The sequence below is a fragment of the Macrotis lagotis genome, chromosome 1 (assembly GCF_037893015.1).
Source record: "Macrotis lagotis isolate mMagLag1 chromosome 1, bilby.v1.9.chrom.fasta, whole genome shotgun sequence".
In the NCBI taxonomy this organism is placed as follows: domain Eukaryota; kingdom Metazoa; phylum Chordata; class Mammalia; order Peramelemorphia; family Peramelidae; genus Macrotis; species Macrotis lagotis.
In genome coordinates this window covers 297070337-297091324 of record NC_133658.1, presented here as the reverse complement: position 1 = coordinate 297091324, position 20988 = coordinate 297070337, and the positions used below count along the sequence as shown (strand labels likewise).

At 42.4% G+C, this 20988-nt stretch overlaps 1 protein-coding gene across 4 annotated transcripts in view; it reads right to left on the bottom strand.

Annotated features, from left to right (window-relative positions):
• CDH22 (cadherin 22) overlaps window positions 1–20988 on the bottom strand; it is a 185769-nt gene that overhangs the window by 93062 nt on the left and 71719 nt on the right. For 3 of the 4 annotated variants that reach the window (XM_074211194.1, XM_074211195.1, XM_074211197.1), the window contains one exon: window positions 675–1372. In XM_074211194.1, coding sequence (XP_074067295.1) covers window positions 675–920 — 246 coding nt within the window. In that variant the 5' untranslated portion in view covers window positions 921–1372. Of the gene's footprint in view, window positions 1–674; window positions 1373–12350; window positions 12415–20988 lie in introns of those variants that run through there. The other variant, XM_074211196.1, reaches the window with a different exon arrangement.

Genomic DNA, 20988 nt, shown 5'->3' with positions numbered 1-20988 from the left:
GGTTACCTTCTACTTCCGATATTCTTTGTTCATAGGATTATAGATTTAGACATGGAAGGCATCTTCTAGGTAATTTAGTATCATGGCCACCTTTTCAGATGAGGAAAATGAGGTAAACAGAGCTGAAGTGATTAGTGTAATAGTGTCAACAGCAGGATTTCAACCCAGATCTTCCATGTTCAAAATCCGGCACTCTATCTGCTATAAAGTTAAGATCCCTGAGATTCTATGATCTAAGAACTTTCCAGGTCTGACCCTCTGCCTTCTACGTACTAAAGCCCCTCCAAGGCTCTAACTCTCTGTTCTAAAGGACCCTTCCCTTCCCCCATATTCTTTAGGTTCCAAGGAATTTCCTTGCTGACATTTTAAGCTCCAAGGAGTTTCTCTGCTCTGAAATTTTAGGTTACAAAGTTTCCCTGCTCTAACGTTCTAGATTCCGAGGAGCTTCTCTGCTCTGAACTTCTAGTTTCCAAGAGGTATCTCACTCTTATATTGGGAGATTCTAAGATGCCTTCCAGGTCTGACATTTTAAGTTGCTTCACTGTTTGAGGGACTTGGCCATCATCTCCCTGATGCCGGGAGAGAGACTCCAGATGGGAAAGACATCAGATAGGAAGAGAAGGTGAAAGAGGAGGGAGGGGCTGCCATCTCTGCCCACACTCCTTGAACTTTACCTTGCCCACATACAGGGGCTCGGTACCCGTGTACTCTTCCACCACGAAGAATTGGTTCCAGACCCAGCCTCGCTTTACTCGGCCGCTGGCAAGGGCTCCGTCCTCTTCCTCCGGCCCCGCTATGGCTGGGCTCCCAGAAGCCCACAAGCTTCCTAGAAGCAAAAGCAACGGAGGCAGCCACCGGGGCGGCGGGGACCAGCCGGCCCCCAGAGGCCCCGCTCCGGCTCCCGGGCCCGGCCTCCTCATGTTTCTCCGTGGTGGGAAGCGGGCCCAGGCTCATGGACCGAGAGGCTGCGCCCCAGGACGCGCCTGAGCCGCGGTCACATGGTGGTCTCAGGCCCCCCGGGGGGCCGAGGTCAGGCCAGTGCCGGGGCGCCCGAGCCCCTCATGGCACCTCCGACTGGCTCAGCGCGGCCCGGGCAGGACGGACTGAAGCACTGGTCCGGGGGAGGGGGCGCTGGCACGGCGCCCACCCGGACGCATCGGAGGCCCCCGACTCCGGGCCCGGCGCCCCCCGCGCCCCCGGCGGGAGGCGGCCGCGAGATCACTCAGAGACCCCGGCCTCCCCCGGGCTACACCGGGCCATCTCCGGGCTCCGAGGATGTGCTTGGCGAGTAGACGCTTCAGGCTGGTGGCCGAGTCTTCCTTGGGCCTGGTCAGAGAGGCAGACTGTCCTCTGGGCAGCCCACCCCAGGAGCCTGGAGGAAAGAGAGGGATATCAGTGACATCTTTGCCGGGGGACACTGAGGGCCCTTTGGGGCGCTTTTTCCTCTTTGCCTTCCCCTCTCTACCAGCTCTTCTTTCCTCCCTGTCGAGTATCACAAGGCGCTCCAACCCTATACTACTACCCAGCCCAACACACACACACACACACACACACACACACACACACACACACACACAGAGAGAGAGAGAGAGAGAGAGAGAGAGAGAGAGAGAGAGAGCGCTTAACCTTAACACTCATCACCCCAAGGAGCCTTTCCACTCTTGAGATAGTTGATCGGCCTAAAGGTCAAGAGACGAGGAGAGTTCCCATGTACCTCTATCACTCACTTCTTATTGACCTTGGGCCAGTCACTTACCGTCTAGGAATCTTAGATTCCAACGCTGTAAAATAAGGAAGTTGATCTGACTGGTCTTCCAGGTACTTCCATCTCAAATATTCTCTATACTATGATTCAACTCTTAAAGTGGAGGCTGGAGCCCATAACTTCAGAGTAAAGGTGATCATGCGCTCCTAAAGGGAAGATCCCAATTTTACCCTCATCTATCAGTCATCTCTGAACTAACTTTTATTCTCCACCTGAGACGCAGGCCAGGTCAAGGCCTAGACCCAAATTACACAGCCAACAAATCCTGGATTATCAGAACTGGGAGAGACCTTAGAAAGAAACAAATGCTTCAGGTGGAATGAATCAATTAATCAATGAAAAAGCTTTTTAGGGATCTAACACATGAAGTAACTCTAAACTGAGCCTTGAAAGATATCAACTGATAGTGAGATACTATGTCTTATTTATAAAGACATAGTTTCCTACAATATATTCTTCTCCTCTCTCTTCAAGCTAAGCAGGTTCACTCATCAATTATGACATATATGAGGGTTGAATGGTGAGGACTCAAAAGGGAATTTTTATTTAAGAGGGCTTGCCTGGGAAACTGAGGAAGGAGTATGTCTATAAATCATCCTCAGATCAGCAGAGATCTAGGGTCTGACACCAATATTTACAGATCAAGGTTTTATTCTCTATATTCAGGCCCCAGTTGAAATGAGGCTGGAATTATAGACAAGGAACAGTCTCTGACACACAAGCCTTCATTTTTGGGAAGATTATAACTCTCTAGGGAATGGCTAGAGGGCCCAAGATAGTTCCCTTGGCTCTATCAGGTAGTTCCAAGCCCCTCACTGTTCAGTAGGGACATATTATGAGTAAGAAAGGACTGGGAGGTGACTTGAGGCCTCCTCCCATGGGAAGTAAGAAATGTTAGAGAGGAAACAGGCACACCTTCCCTTCAACTTTACCAGTCCCCAGAGCCTGTCTTCAGGAGAGGAATTTCATGGCTGGTCAAAACTAGGAATTCTGGGCCCCACCAAATGTACTCTTAGATTCTTTCCATGTAAAAATAAAAAAAAAATCTATTTTTCTATGGTCACTTCCAACTCTAAAAATCTGCAATTCTTCCTTAGTCTCTCTTTACCTGTCCCCTATTCCCACTCCCATTACTCCTTCCTTAAATGAGAAGGGAAGTGATTTGTCCTTTTTAACTCACAATTTAGCTGGTTTGAAGTATGATCTCTTTAAAACCTAGACTCATTTCTTGTAGATTCTAGATTTATAAATATATGTATTACTTGGATATGAATGAAAGATCCTGGAAATTCTTCCAGAACAAGTTAGAAAGATTTAGGCTTTCCCTCCCCACCCTTCAACTTTAAGAAAGGACTCATAGAACAGGGGATGTCAAAGCTGGAAGGGACCTTAGATTCCAACCCCTTCATTTTACAAATCGAATGCTTGAGGTCCTGAGGTGCTAAATGGGGTAAAGTGAGATTCTGAACAGAATATATTAAATCCCCAGCTTCACAAATTTCTCTTGCACAGGCTCTCTTCTTATCTGCTGTATGACCTATGGGTGTTCATCTATGTGTGCTTATCCCTGAATATAACAGCTGGAATCAACCTTCTTTGGACATATAGTGTCAACACTGTATAGAATGTTAGAAATTTATTGCATCCCCCCCCCTCATTTTGGCCTAGGACGAAAAGAGGGACCCATAAAGAACCTAGGACCCAGAGAGGGAAAGGAACTTGAGAAAGGTTGCAAAGCTGTCTTAGCAGCAGTGCCTTACATGCACGTGTATGTGTTTGGTGACAGGGCCAGCCTTGGCAGACCTGTCTCCGGGTGTTATTAATGGGCCAGTCCCTCCCTCTCTGGGGCAGTAATGACGACATTAATAAAGCTTCGTGCATGAGAGACACTACATAAGTACAGCCCTCACTGACATTAAATCAGCTTGGCCCCAGTGCCGACCCTGCAACCCCCACAGGCGGCTCCTGCGACAGGCGAGTGGGTCATTCATCACCCTCCTTTGTTTATAGACTTTCCGTCAGGGCTCATAAGCAGCCGATTTAATCCCTTTGGCCGGACATGGGCCCAGAGCGGCCCCCAGGCAGCAGCTGCTTCCTCACACCGACATCTGCACCAGGGCTAAAGATTCCTATTCAACATCAGGATCTGGCTTTGGTAAGGAGGAACCTCTAACCCCACCCCCTCCTCTCATTGTAGTACCATAGAATTTTACCAAGTACTTTCCTTATCACAGCTCTGAGAGGTAGGGAGTGACACTATTATTATCTCCATTTTATAGCTAAAGAGACTAAGACTTATAGTATCATAGACTAAGAGTTGGGAGGGATCATAGAAGCCATCTAATCCAATCAGTTCATTTTACAGACAAGGAAGCTGAGGCCTAGAGATGTTAAGTAACTTGCCTGAGATCCTACTGCCGACTCCAAGTTCAAGACTATTCACTAACCACTTACAGTCTTAGAGAGCTGTTCAATCCAGCCAATAAACCTGGAGCTGGGATGGATGGAGGACTGAGTCTTCAATCCATTTTTCTTTCACTATGCCAGATGCTCTCAGGGATGGTCCCTGTCATCCTCCAGTGACTCACCAAAAAAAAAAAAAAAAGAAAAAAGAGTATAGCTCTATTCCCTTTCAACTTTCAGTCACTCTGGGCATCTCCAGAGAAATGTGGACACATGAGCAGTTGCCTAGTTATCAACAGTCAAGCTCACCTGCCTCTCTGGTCACTTTGTTGCTTGATCCTGAACTCCAAACTTAGTGTACCCTTGAAGGTAACTCCTCTCCCACTTCCCAGGGCTGAACTTGGATGCCAAGTGAGAGCAACCTGGTGCTCTAAAAGGTATGAGACTGAGAGCCAACAATCCTTAACTCCAGCCCTGCCACAGATCTACTTGTGTGAACATGTCATTCATTTCCCTTCCCTGAGTCTTAGTTTCCTCATTTGTACAATGAAAGGGTAGGACTAGATTAGGGATTTTTAGCTTTTTTTTTTTTTGACTCAGGCATCCCTTGACAATCTGGAAAAGTCAATGGAGCTCTTTTCAAAATAAAATTTTTAAAATTCATAATTGAAGGAAATACTAAATTGAGTTAGAAATTCATGAAAATAAAGATGTCATATTTTCCCATCTAAGTTAGACCATTTGAAATTTATCCTGAAGGTGATCTTTATAGGCCCTTTCATCTCTAGCATTCTATGTTTTAAGGTTTCTCTCATTTATCCAACAAAAAGCATTTATTACCTGTACTTCTGTATAGAGCACTCAGTACAGGAGACCCGACATTCAGATAAGATATGGCCCCTGTCCTCAGGGGAAATTTACAGTTTAGGAGCAGAATAGGGCACAAACAGAAACTATAATGTATTATATTCTAGTGTAAATACAAGTAAAGTGCTACTTGAGTTCTGAAGAAGAAGGGTTAACATTTTTTTGCTCTAGGGGCCCTTCCAGCCTTGACAGTTTATGCTTCTTTTCTAGTAAAGAAAATACATTACATAGAGATCATAGTCTTAAAATTCATAAGGTTCTTAGAGTCTAATCCATCTAGTCCAACATTTCTCATTTTGCAGAAGAGGAAACTGAGGTTCAGCAACTTGCCCAAAGTTCCAGGAGTACTATTTAAACCTAATTCCTTCCCCACTAAGGTTCTTTCTACTATACTCTTTCATCAGACTTAGGGCAGCAACTTCTGAACCACAGGAAAGATATAGATGAGTTGGTGACTTTTCTTTAGGCTCGAGTCATTGATGTTTTCCCTGTTTGGGATGCTTTCCCTATCTTCAAATCTAGAACCTTTCATCTGACCTTCATTCTTCAAGACTCAAATCAGGTCCAGCCTTCTCCAGGAAATATTCCTTGACCCTCCTAGTCCATGAATATTTCTTCCTTTGAGCTATCGATCTTGCTGGCTCTGCCACTACTTGGGTGCACAGTATAAATCACTGGCCTCCTAACATGTTTAGAATGTTAGTCACAATAGGACAGGGATGGGGAACCTTTTTTTCCTGCAAAGGTCCATTTGGATATTTATAACAACTTTAGAATGCCATTTGGCTCTTAAAAATTAGCTTGCTGTATTTGGTTAAACATTTAATTAATTCACCCCTAAAAAGCTCCTAGATTTATTGAACTTTGAGTCCCACCTGCAGTTACCATGGCAGTGCCAGGCCATATGATTTTGGGCTCCTCATGGACCAGATGTTTTGTGCCCCAGCAATAAGTTGTCAACAAGAACTCATACAAAGCTAATAAAGATGATTACAGGGCAGAAGCCCAGGAGCCTTCTAATTACTCTCCCTGCTTTTAATTTCCTCTTTAGTTCATCCTCAACACAGAATCAACTCAAAAGCACTGATCTGATGGTCATGGCAGTCCTCTGCTCAGGAATCTTTCAAGAGTTCTCTTTTGCCTCTAGCAAAAAATATAAACTCCTAACCTTGGCATTTGGAGTCTTCCTTCAAAGTCCTCCCTTTTCTTCTATAGGCCAACTCATCATTTTCCAATCTGAGCACCATATGTGGGACTAGCTATTACCTATGCTTGTAATGTTCTCCCTTCTTATCTTGAAATCCCTTGCTTTCTTCAAAGTTCAATGAAAATGCCTATGGGGGGCATAGGTGCCTAGAGCAGTGATCTAGAATCAGGAGACCCTGAGTTCAAATACAGCCTCAGACACTTAATAATTACCTAGCTGTATGACCTTGGGCAAGTCACTTAACCCCATTGCCTTGCAAAAAAAAAGTACCAAAAAAGTGCCTATGAGAAGTCTTCCTAGAGCCTCCTAGTCACCAACACTGGGGGGGGGGGGGGGGGGGGTAGAACATAAAAAGAGAAGCTTCTCTGTTTCTGTGTTCTACCCCTCAGGGGGCTTCTCTTTCCATCTCACAACCCATCACAGCCTCTAGTTCTTAGTAGGTGCTGAATAAATATTTATCAAAGAGCATTCAGTAAAGACCAGCTCAGAGCTAGGCACACAGGAAGCATTTGATCAAGACTCATACAAGATCAGGTAGTCCATGGGTGAGCATGAGGTTGTGTACACAGTATTAATAATTGCCACTTATATAGTGCTTTAATATTTATGATATCATAGATTTAGAACTAGAAAGGACTTCAGAGATGATTTAGTTCAAGTTTATTATTTTACAGATAAGGAAATGGAGGCCTAGAGAAGTCAAATGATTTTAGCAAGTAGAAAAGCTGGAATTTGAACTCATCTTCTAAGCATCAATGCCAACATTTTTTCCACTACCTCCCCCAGTTTGGAAAGTGCTTGAAATAAGTATCATATTTGAGTCTCAGAACCACCATTTGAGAGAAGGCACTACAAGTGTTTTTATCTTCATTTTACAAGTGAAGCAGATTAGGTGACTTGACCACTGTCACATAAATTTGAATGCAGGGCTTCCCAATTTCATTTCTATCATTGTCTTCACTGTAGGCCCTGAGTAGAAGCTTGGAAGGTATTCAACAATGAATTGCTAACAGTTGGATTTTCTGGAACTTCTTAAGCAGCTTCTCTCTTTTTTTTTTTTTCTCCAATGAACACCCACCCTCTCGGGCCTGCTGACTTATTATTTTGAGCTCAGTCCTATTTAACTCACCCCATATTGATTGAATGACTACTATGTACCCACCACCATTTCTAAAGCCTTGGCCTGCTCTTTCCTTTCCTGAGGGCAGACATTCCTGCATGTCCTTTCCTAATTTCCCAATTCCCCTTCAGCATTACTCTTGTCTGGCATAGTCGCCATGGCTCAGCTGCTTCAGGGCCCTCATTTATTACTCTGCCCAAGATCCTCTGAGAACTCTCTGTAGGCATGGGCTTACTGTCCTGCCACTTAGCCCTACCTTATTCCTGCTGTGCTGATCTTTCAGGACCATTTGGAGGTAAATAGAACTTCACCCCAAAGCCCCTTTGATGAAATGCCCAGGATAACCAAGGTTCACTTTTCCCACAACTATATAGATGAATTGAAATTTATCTAGATAATATTTCTGACCTTTGTGGTTGGAGGGACACCATTAACACTCACATAGGGTTACCATATCTAATTCAATACAATGCAACATTCATTAAATACCTACTGTTTGTGCAGTAGTGGATAAGATGAGAAATTTAGATAAGGTCTCAATCTACTTTTCACCTCTTGCTCTTGGCTAAGTAATCAGATCAATACCACCATTGCTTTTGGAAAGAGATTGCTTCAATCACTCCTCTCTACTGCCTGGCCACTGTCTTCTTTGGGTTGTCTTTCTTGCAGTATGTATGTATATATAAGCTCCTTGAGGGCAGGGACTATCTCACTTTTGTATTTGTATTTCCAACAATCACACAATTTCTGGGCACAGAGGAAGCACTATATAAGCATTGTTTAAAAATTCATCTGCAGTCTCATGGCCATAGGATAATTATCCTATGGCACATGCAGATAGTACACAGTACTATATGATAAGCACCTTGGAGAGTCCCTCTGAGGAGTTTCACCCTGAACCTACAAAGTATCTTGAGGTAAGAGACAAGAGTGGCAGTCATCATGGGAAGGGATTATGGAAACATTCCCTTGTCAAATGAGCTCAAATCTTATTTGTTCTGTGGTAGCTATATCCAGTACCAGATAAATGAATAAGAATTTTAAAGGAATAGAAAGTAGAGAACCTGCAGAGAGTGCCTTTTCCTTTCTCTTCCCTCCCTTCAGTTTCCCCATTGTTATTAGCAGAAAAATTCATTTAAAGAGTTATATGCTTCAGAATCTGAGGCCAGATCCTTACAGCTTCCGATTCATCAAAATACACACACACAAACACACACACAATCTACCCTCACTTTTTCTTCTTGCCTTGACATCATCAATTCAGGGATATATCTCACAGGAGGTGAGAGAAGGGAAAGGAAAACTCTTCTCACCTTCTTTATGATAAATGTGTTCTAATCACTCCAAATTGGAATTCTAATGGATTTTTCTCAAGCCTAATACTCCTTGAACTCTCTGCTGATCTTTTCTTTCTGCATACTTTCTCTTCACTCTTCTCATGACTTTCACATTCCTAAGACTATGTCCAGTCCTTATCTCTCTTTGTTGAACTACAGTCACATAACTCCAACTTTTCCTTGTATATCTCGAATTAGATGTTCCATAGGACATATTCTTCATATGTCCATAATAAAACTCATTACCCAAACTCATGCCCCCTTCGAAACTTTCCTATACTGCCAAGGATACACCCTTCTAGCCACCCAGGCTCATACCTAAACAACATTCTCAACTGCTCACTCTCCACCCAGTCCATTGCTGAATCTTGTTGTTTCTTCCTTTATAATATAATACCTGTCACATATGTCCTCTTCTCTCTGTTCACACAACCATCGCCCTAGTTCAAGTACTTGCTGGTTCTACCTTACTCTTTTACAATTACTCTCCCTTCTTCATCTTTTCCTACTCCAATCCATCTTCCACTCACCTATTAAGGTGATTTTTCTAAATCATAGATCTATTCATGTCCCCTCCCTACCCCACCCTACCCCACTCAAAGATCTTCAAAGGTAATAGGGAGTTCTATTACCTTTGGAACAAATAAAAATGCTCTGTTTGGCATTGAAAGCCCTTTGTAACCTGTATTCTTCCTATCTTTCTAGTCTCCTTACACTTAAATCTACTGCATAAACTCTGTGATCCCACAACACTGATCAAGTTGGAGTTATTCAAAGATGACACTCTGTCTCTCTTTTTCATACTTTTGCATTGGTGATCCCTTGATCTGCCCCTTACCTCCTACCTCCCCTGGATTCCTTAAACACAATCTTACAAAAGCCCTTTTCAACTATTCTCCTCCTCCCTCCAGTTGCCAATGTTCAAATCTGACCTCAGATACTTACTAGATGTGTATCTCTGGACAAATTACTTAATCTTGCTTTCCTCAGTTTCTTTTGTTGTAAAATGAACTGGAGAAGGAAATGGTAAATCATCCCCATATCTTTGTCAACAAAGCTCCAAATGGAGTTCATAGTCAGAATGATTGAAACAACTCAACAAACAACAACTTGTATGTACCTAAATTATTACATATTGTCTCTGTGTGATCAAGTACTGTTTTTTGCTTTTCTAAGGATTCCCAGGGTACATATTTAATAAATACTTTTTGACTGACTGCACTGTTCCATGGATATTATTCATGTATGACCCAAAACCACATATGGTTCCATAGAAACATAATTACCTTTTTGATATCTCAAAGGAACATGTTGCCCACAAAACTGTTGTTTAGAAATTGTTATCCCTATATTGCCCCCATAGAAGTATAACTTCGTAGACATTGCTCCATAAGTATTGTTATCCTTGAAGTTTCCTTTGAAACACACACACACACACACACACACACACACATATTCCCATGAGAAATATACTCATGGTAGTTTTAGTCTATCATTTCTATCAGCCCTGATAGTGGCCTGGGTTCAGTAGACTTTCCAAAAGATTCTCTTTGGGTGACATTATTTCTTATGTGATAACACCTCCTGACTTCCAAACTTATCCAGTTCCAAGGGAAGTCATAGAATTGATTTCTCGCTGTAGGTTGAAATGAAAGGTGGAGAGTGAAAAACAATGTCCTAACAAGTCCAGGTTTCTTACTGACATAACCCTGGCTAATTCAGTGTCCCAGAATAATTCTAGAGTCATGGGGACAGAGGCCATGCATGGTTGGGGCTCTCCAGTTATTGATGAACTTTGTTCTATTCTATTAAGGTCTTACAGCACTATAAATAACCACAAAACAAATAGGTCCAGAGTCACCAAGAGTCATACACATTTGATCACGTGTCAACAGTCCATGTTGGGGGGGAGGTTTAAGAAATGGTTGTTCAAATCTATGGCTATGATAGAAGCACTTTAACTAGACTCTCTGAAGTCACTGGCCCTGGATTTGCACTTCATTCTTGTTATTTACTACCTACATGACCTTGAATCAGTCACTTAAACTCTGGATTCTATAAGCTATAAACTTATTTGTAAGCATTAATTCTGAAAAAAAATAGGAGATGGGAAAGAAGAAATAACTTCACCAGTTGGTGCTAAAATAAGAATAAAACTCATGTACTTAAGTCCTAATGCCCCCATCCATTCTGGCAAAATGTAGGACTATCCATCTCCTCCACATCCATCCCTTAGGGTGCCTCTGATGATCATTGTAACCTAATTTCCCTAAGGTTTTTGAAGGGATAAACAAAAGGAAGAAATACAGAGTCATCTTCTCTAATCTGATAATCTGTAATAATGGACCAGGCTCCACATATCTCCCTAGGGACTCCCTGAGTCCTGTGAATGCTCTAGGGATTCCCTAGACTCTTCACACCTCCTAGAGACATGGGATATTCTTGACTCCAAGCAGGGATGTTACCTCCACCTGGATTATATTCAAGGCCATTCATACTCTCCTCTGAAGAACACAACCCCACCCTGTATAAACAGACCAATTATCACCCTTTACCCTCTGGCCCTGGTTGGAATCTGCCTTATCCTGGCCAGTGGTTACTGGCCTCAGTCCTTAAACCCCCAATGCCAGACCATGCCCGCCCCTCCGGCTGCGCTCCTCTCGCCTGACTGCCCCCCGCCCCCTCCCCCTACACAGGGCGCCTGGCAGAGGCCTACTGTACATCATGTTGACAGTAGAAATTACATCCTGAGCGTATGTTTTACACCGCACCCTGTCAGAACTCACCGCAGCCCAGTGATCAGGACAAATTGAATACCATCCTGGCCGTGTCAATATTGATTTCATTTTACAAATGCAGCCTGATTTGGGCGGGGGGAGAAAGGGGAAGCACACTGATGATGTGGAACCCCCTAGGAAGGAAGAAGGATAGGAAGAGGAGATATCCCCCATCCCATCTCATTCTTCCCCCTTAGTCAGCTTCCTGTTTGGTTTCATCAGGAACATGGCTTCAACCCTTTAGGGATTTGGTTCCTGAAACCCAACACACCCAGGAAATGAAGTATCACCATTCCCCTTCTCCTTCCCTACCTATCAGAGAGCAGCTTAGACAACTGTTACATTCAGACATGTCAGAGCTGGGAGGGCTCTTATAACATAAAACAGAATGTCAAGAATGGAAGGTACCCTAGAACACAGAGCATAGAATATTAGAGCTAAGTGGGGCATTAGAATAAAGAATATTGAAGCTGGAAGAGATTTTAGGGACCATCTATTCTGATTCCCTCATTTCATAGAGGAAGAAATGAAAGTCCAAGAACGGGAAAAGATTTGCCCATGGCTATTCAATGAATCAATAGCAGGGTTGAGACTAGAACTAGTCAAGACCCCTAATCCAATGTTCTTTCCTTATTAGGCCCAGAGGGTCTCACAACCATGTCTGTTGTGGAAGGCTGGATAGTCAACTTTAATTGTAAAAATAAGCACTCTCTGAGCCCAAAGGGTCACATAGATTCCCTGCCAATGATCCCATACTCTCAGCATCCCTCCTCTCCCTTTTCATAGAATATGAGACTGAATAAGGAACTCAATCATATATACTCTAAAAACAGGCAATGTCCATACCACTGGAGCCATGTGCTGGCACACTCACTCAGTCCTGTGTAGCTCTGCTTTTCCTAGGTCAGCAACATAGCATCCATTGTCCAGAACACAAACAAATTCCTAAAAATAGTTTCTCAATGGTATATACCTACTCATGACAACATGGAATTGTGACTGAACAATCACACACACACACACACACACACACACACACACACATATTCAGTTATAGAAGAAACATTTTATTTTCCTAAACTTTGGTGGGGGAAGATATATATATATATATATATATATATATATATATATATATATATATATATATATGTATATATACATATATATATATATATACACACACACACACATATATACATGTGAATACCAAGCTGTGATTGTCATACATAAGCCCAATCCACATGACCCACATGTGCACACCCACAGGGACACAAACACTTCTCTGTGATTGACACATAACACAACATACACATTTTCCTGTAACACACACTCCAATCTGTCATTCACTACCATCACCAACCCACATTAGAGAAATGCTTTGCCTGGTCCACAAAAGTAAGGCTCATTCATTGAAACTCCTTAGGAACTTAAAATTCTAGCCATGGTTGGTGGGGGTATGAGTTTTATCAGGTGTACACTCAAAGAAGTTTCTTCCTCTACTACCCCCCACACAAGCCCTAGTTCAATCTAGCTAAGACACTAGTCCCAAATCTGAGCTCTTCCACCCAGAGAACTGAAGAGGTGTGAGTATTAAAAAATGAATAAAACTCCTCTTCCTCCCAAATGTGAAATGGACACACACACACACACACACACACACACACACACACACACACAATTACCAACTGCCTAAGCACAGATAAAAGTTTCTGGGGGAAAGGAAAAGGATGGAAAAAACACTCCAGGAGTAATGGGTTATTTATTTGGGAGGGGGGAGAAGATGGAAGAGATGCCTCATATCAGTCTTTTCCACAGGAATTTGAAACCCAACACACTCTGATCCAATGGGACTAAACTAGTATCCATGAGTCCTGACCTCTGGTTGAGTCCAAAGATGGGTGCAGAGGGGACAAGCAGTTCAGTGGCATTTCGGTGTTATTATAGGGATCAGATGAGAAAATGTATTTAAAATGCTTTCTAGTTGGTCAATAAGCATTTATTACCAGATACTATGCTAAGTACTGGGGATTCAAAGTAAGACAAAACAGCTTCTACTCACAAGGAGCTCACATTCTAGTAGGTAAGATAACATGCAAACATTTACATATAGACTAGATAGGTATACATATACTAATGCTCTAGAAAGAGGGAGAGAGAAAAGATAAAGGTAAAGAGGGAGAGAGGGGGAGGAAAAGCAGAGAAAAAGAGAAGAAAGGGAAGAAGAAAAAGGTGAAAAGAGAGAGAGAAGATGGAAATAAATCTCAGAAAAAAGTCACTAGCATTAAAGAGTACTGGAAAAGTCAGGTTTCTTATCAAAGGTGAGATTTTTAGATGAGACTTAAAGGAAGCAAAAGGAAAGAGCATCTCAGCCATGGGGCACAGCAGCAAAAAGCATTAAGACAGGATGTGCAATGTTTAGTGTAAGGAAGATCAAGGAGACTCATGTCACTGGATATAGACTAGATAGAGGGGAGTAAAGTGTGAGAAGATAGGAAAGATTGGAGGGGTCCAGATTATAAAGGGCTTTAAAAGCAAAACAGAGGATTTTACATTCGATACTAGAAGTAATAGAGACCTATTGTAGTTTATTAAATATGTGTGTTAGGGAGAGAAGTATTTATGTAACAATCAGATCTGTACTTTAGGAAGATCAATTTGTCAGCAAAATGGGGGATGGACTAGAACTGAAAGAGACTTGAGGCAAGATCAAGCAGAAAGTTCTTGCAGTAGTTCAGGATTGAAGTGATAGAGAGCTTCCATCAGGGTGGCAGTCATGCCAAAGAAAAGAAGGGAATTTTGTGAAAATAAAATGAACAGAACTGAGTAAATGTTTGGAAATAGAGGGTTAGAGAGAGTGAAGAATAGGGAATGACACCAATTGTGAACCTAAGTGATTTGGATGAGGGCGGTGATGTTGACATTACTAGGGAAGTTTGAAGATAGAAGGGTTTGGGGGGAAAATAAGTTCCATTTTGGACCTATGGAGTTTGAGATATCTATGGGACATCCAACATGAGATGTGCAAGGGGAAATTGGGGGTTGGAGATTGGAGATGAGAGAGAGAGAGAGAGAGAGAGAGAGAGAGAGATCAATTGAATTTTCAAACCTTAAAGTACAATATAAATGTGTTAATAATAATATTATTATTGTTGCACAGAGAAGCTGGATGTTGTTTAGTAGGTAGAAAGATGACCTTGGAGTCAGAAAGATCTGGGTTCAAGTCCTGCTATTAATACATCCTAGTTGTATGAAGTTAGGCAGGTGCCTCAAGACAGCTCTCTTAGACTCTTAAGTAGCAGAGAAGGTGCCAAGCTGCAATGATGGAGGAAACTTCTTGCCTGGAGCACCATAAATGAATGAAATTACAAGTCTAGAGGGTTCGTGGAATATAGAAAAAGAAGGGATTTCACATCATATAACAAAGAGTGTCAGAGCTAGAAATCACCTCATTTTACAAAGGAGGAAACTAGGACTCAGGGAGTCCAAGGTTCCATAAGCAAGCCAGTTCTAGAACCCAAGTGTCTACACAACTAGCTTAAGTTCAAGCTTACTCTACAGCCTCTGTTGTTTATTTGACATGCCTCTATTGAATGCTTTCTGTATGACAGTAATCCCTGTGATGAACTCTCTGTACCTGGAACAATAAAGCTGCCAGAGGAGGGGTGAAGGTGAGAGCAATGGTGCAGTAGCAGGTGGTCCCAATTAGGGTTCATAGGAAAAGAACTATATTGGGTCACTCCCAGTGATGACCAAGAAACAAGTTTCATCCTTCCTTTTTCTGTTTCATTTTGCCCATTAAGGAGAATAATCTAATGCCATACTGATAATAAAAATATTCAAGGTACTTAGTTTTTATTACAAGGAGAATGAAGGATGCTGTGCAAAACATTTTAATCCTTCTATAGAAGAAAAAGCATTTATCTGGGAATCAAGAGACATAGTATTTCTTTCCTTCCTCATTCTCCATGGGTTGCTTATGTCATTTTTGGCAAATCACCTTTTTTTCTGGGCCTCCATTTCCTCTTCTGAAATATAAGTGACAGGGTAGAACAATAGAAAGAACCATTATATTAAGGAAACAAGATTCAATTCCACTTAGCTGCACCCCCTCACATTCCTGATTCTCTCTCTGCCACCCCACCCACCCACAAGTTCCATTGTGGGTCCCTAGACAAGTCACTTATCCTCTCTAGGTCTGTTTCCTCCTTACAAAATCATGATAATGTTTACAATCAGTCTTTCCAAAGCACATTGAGACTTTCTTTCAAAGTGTGTTCTTCGCAGTTGCCCTATAAAGTTAGATTAAATAAAGCCTTTATTAAGTTTTTATTATTATGAAATACACATTCTAATAGGTGAAGGGGAGATGGAAAAAGGAGTATAGAGAGTCAGGGGCTGAGATTGATTAGAAATGACTAGGAAAAGTGCTTTTCAAATGGAGATTCCAGGGTAAAACTCACCAGTCAGAGAAAGCTGGAAGTGGGAAAATAGACATGGAACCAGGGGGTTTAGTTAAATTAGTATAATTCATAGTATATAAATGGAGAAACTGAAGACCAGAGAGGTGACTTGCCAACCAAGGTCATACATCTGGCTGAAAATCCTAGGCCTCCCAACTCTATGCCCCATGATCTTTCCATGTTGAAAGTCCGATGGCAGTCTGTTGTAATCATGTATCAATCCCTCAGCTGGGTGCTGGGAAACTCAAGGTCTAGAGCCAGAGTTCTGCTCCTAACGTGTGATATGATATTGGGTACCTCATTGCCCTACCCTTGGCTTCAACTTATTTTGTAAAATGAGGGAATTGGGCTAGACCAGTCTTTTTTAAACTAAATTGGCAGGAGGGATCAGAAAATCTTTGGAATGAGGAGATATTTAATATCAGTGAAAGGATATGAGAAATTCATTTTATTTTCACTCTAAAAAAGTTCTAAACATAATGTTGTTTGTGTGTGTGTTTCATCCATAGATGGAAAATCTCAGTGGCATTAAAATATTCTGATGTAGACAAGACATTTAAAGCACTTGCTTGCCCATCAGTGACCTTCACCTGAGAGCTGTCTTGCACTGTGGAAACAGCAGAACTGGGAGCTCTCCAAGGTCCTTGCCTGCTCTAGCACAGAGGATTCTGATTCTAATACATATGAACCCCTTAAAATTCTGATTCTAATACATACAAACATACGCTCCTCTGGGCAAAAACCTCATTCCCCCTCAAAAATCCCTAACAATATTTTGAAGAATTTGACATGGAAGCTACTCAAGACCTGGGATCCTCAAGGCAGGGTGTGGACTCAGCACCCAATAATCCTTTTCTAACAACCCCTATGCTGTCAACTCTTCATACCCAATACTGATTCTCAATATCCCCATGATACTTTCTACACCCTCCTTTCCCAATATTCTCCATATCCCTACTTATCTCTACTATTCCCTCCTGATCTCCATTATACTTTCATCCCTGTCATTGTCCTATTGATCCCAGATATAACCTGAGAATCCTCCATTGTCTTCCATATTCCTCATAAAAGCCACTCTCACTAATAATAATCCTCCCATTCCTACTACCCATTGATCCCCAGTATCTCCTGACAAGCCTTGCCATCACCCTAAACCCCTAACACTTTCTAAGTCAGACATTCCACTATTGATTAATACTGTCCCCAATCTCTCAGTCCCTTCCAGTTCTTCAACACCCCCTAATGAATCCCACAATCATCCTTTTCTACTCCCACATCACTCATCTCCAGTATCTCCCTATCCATGATATCCCCTACATTTCCTCCTGATCTTCATCTCTATCATTCTCATCCTCACTCTTCCTCCACTGATCCCCACTGTCCCTGGTGAGCTCTGTTGTTCCCATCTCTACCATCCCTCTTATCCATCCTGATCCCTTCCATCTGATTCCCATTAACTCCCTGATCCACACCACCATCCTCCTCCACAGACACACATACAGACTCATCTTTGCTATTTCCCAGGCCCCTCAGAGGCAGTAGACTGAGGCCTGCTAAGCCAGGAGCTCATCCCAGCCAGCTGTGTGGTACAGTTCTCCCACCTAGGGCAGGCAACAGACTGACTGCATTACAGTGGGATCAGCCCCCGGATCCCACTTAATGCCTCAGCGAGACCGCCTGCCTGGCAGCTCATCTCCTGCCAGCAGCCCTGGAGCTCCCAGAGCCTGGCCACACAGCCTGTGATTATCCCCCCGACAAATTCTCTGCTCATATTGTCAACAGTGCAGTAAATTACAGGCCCGGGTGCCGGGGGCTTCCTCCTTAAACAAGATTCAATTCCACTTAGCTGCACCCCCTCACATTCCGGCTTCTCTCTCTGCCACCCCTCCCCCCCACCCTTGAATTTATTTCTCGGCCTGTATGCCCAGAGGCTGAGTAACCATGGCAAAGTCCTTGGGGGAATCTTCAGACTGAAGTATCTATAGAACTCTCTAGGCTAGTGATACAATGTAAAGAGCAATGTCAGAAGACTTGGATTCAAATCTGACATTACTGCCTGCAGGATTTCAGGTAAATTACCTAACTTACTTGAGCCTCAGTTTTCTCATCTGTAAAATGAGATGGCACTCTCAGAAGACCATTCTATCTATGATCTTAAGTACTTCACCCCCCAGTTCTAGGGAAATTAAAGGAATTAGGTGTGGGTGGATGAGAGGTTTGCAAGGAGCCTCAGTTCTAAGGATAGAGATAGGTGATATAAATGGTCCCTTGGCTTAGAGTCAGGAGGTCTAGTTTCTTTTTCTGCCAATGCCATTTTTCTATGTCCTTGGACAAGTCCCTTCTCTTTTCAAGACTCTGATTTTTTTCAATTCAAAAATTAGAAGATTGAATGTTTTTTTGAATTCTGATGTTCCATTGGATATGTTTCAAGGATCCTTCCATCTCTGATATTTTATATTTTATGGTTTATCCTCCTCCATTCTATTGTACTTTGTTCTTATTTTTTTAGGTTTTTTCCAAGGCAATGGGGTTAAGTGGCTTGCCCAAGGCCACGCAACCAGGTAATTATTAAGTGTCTGAGGCCACATTTGAACTCAGGTACTCCTGACTCCAGGGCCGGTGCTCTATCCACTGTGCCACCTAGCTGCCCCATACTTTGTTCTAAAGTGCTTTTCAGTTCTAACATTGTGTGTTCCAAGGTCCTTTCTAGATGCAACAACCTAGAATTCTGAGATTTAAATCTTTCTAAAGCATAGTTAGTTGGGTTCTTCTCCCTGCTTCATATATCAAATGGCTCCATATGGCCTGAAAGATAAAATGTAGCTCCTTTACCTGACATTCAAAGCCCCCTACCCTAAGGCTCCATCCTACCTACTCTATCATGAGCTGAAAGACTTGGACTTTGATCTGTGTCTGCAAGGGCCAGATAGGAAGGTCTAATTCCCCTATCTCAGAGGCTTCCTCTAACTGTTCTCTCTGACAAAGATGATGGAGCCAAGAGATAAAAAACTGTCTCTAATCTCCTGTGCTCCTTTTAAACTGGGATAGAAAAGGAAATTACGCCCCATCATTTGTTCAAACCTTAATCCCTCTCTTTCCTGAAGCTAAATCTATAGAATATCCTTTCTTGATTCTTCCACTGACCTGTTCTAAGGACTCCCTAGTGAGGAGGAAGGGGGAGAAAGAGGGCCCTATAAGGGCAGGCTGGGCTCAGAAATCAGAAGAAACTATTTGCCCTTTACAAGGAGTAAGTCTGGTCTCACACCCATACACTTACACATATATACATATACATGTACAATACACATCACAATAAAAAAGAAGTAACTTTATTACTTATGTTTGAAACTCTTAATATTATTATGAGTTTCATAACATTAAATCTCAGATCACAGATTTAGAGCTGAAAAAAACCTTAGAGTTCACCTAGCCCAGCACTCTCAGAAAACTGAGGCCCATTTGTTTGCCCAAAGTCACATGTTATTAGTGACAGAATCATGACCTAAACTCAGGTTCTTTAACTCCAGATCTAATTCCACTGTCCTACAATAACACTGTATCTTCCTAAAACTCTTCTTAACAGTTTTATTGACTATCATGTCACAAGTTTTTCATCATCAAGGCCACAATCCACTAAAACCCCCAGATCTTTTTCTACCAGTGCTTTTATACATAGTCATGCTATTCCATGTTTAAGAGAGATCTGCTTAGGGTAGGTCAACATTATACTGCAGAGAGAATCTCAAACAGCAAGCTGAGAAGTAGAATGTCACAGACTAGATAGACTCAGGCATCTCTGGTTCAACAGGAGGAGGGAGGGAGAGAAGGAAGGAAGGAGGCAGAAACAGTGTTTGTTAAAATTCACACCCAGTAATTGTTTAGGAAAAGTATTTCCCAAGTTTAAAAGGCTTTCTCCTTCACATTTTCCTTGGTCCCAGTTTCAAAGGAATTTTAATTGCAAAGAAAATTTTGCCATCTCCCTCAGGGGAGAAAGGGCTCTATGGGCAGAACTGTCTCGCTTAGCACTGATTCCTCTCCAAAGTGGGTATTTTCACGCTTGGGCTGAGTGAATGCAGGCCAGGGGCTGAGGGAATGGTGGGGGGGGGAGGAGAGAAAAGAAGACTAGAAGATGGGGGAAGTTGATATCTGTTTCTCTCACCTCTGCTTACTGGACAGGGCAACCAAGTTGTAGACATTGACAATAGTCACTAGAGAATAGGTTTGTGTCCCCCTCCATCTGTCCTGTCCCCCCACTTCACCAAGGTCCATTGACCTCAGGAAAATCTGTGAGTTTTGTTAATAATAGGTTTCCCCTTTATTTTATCCTAATCTATCCCAGGGAAAAACCTTTTCCTGTCCATGTTCTCACTGAATAAATCTCTTGGGAGGTAGATTGTATGAGAGTTAATATTCCCACTTTACAGGGGTACAGACTGAGGTTAAGATTGTAGGAGTGACTTGTCTCTCTTTCACAGGCAGCAGTGAAAGCAGAATTCTAACTCACATATTATTAGTCACAGAATCATGACCTAAACGCAGGTTCTTTGCCAAAATTCCATGACTCTAAATCTAGTTTCCTATCCTCTATATTACAACAACCTCTGCCATTATAGCCTATCAGTTGGATCTCTTAGAATGCAGATGTAGACATGCCACTGCAACTTTAATATTTTACCAAAAAAATTGTTGTTTTATTTGAGATTGACCCAACCTAATTACTGTCTGAGTTTCATAGCTGAGAGATTAGTATTAGGGAGGCCCTGGGGGTGGGGAGATTCCATACCTGGATTAGCACAGGGACACACAGCAACCCTAATAATTATAATACTTACTCAAATCTATGCCACATTTTTGTAAAAAACATTTCCAATTTGTTACCTTATCTGATGCTCACACAAGTCTTGGGAAGGAGACAGAGCAAAATTGACTCCCTTTAAAGGGGAGGAAACTGAGGTCCAGAGAGAAGAAGCAATTTGATCAAGGCCCCACAATGAATAAATAGCACAGCTTCTCAAGAGACTGGGGAAATGACAATTCCTCTGCCCTTGACCC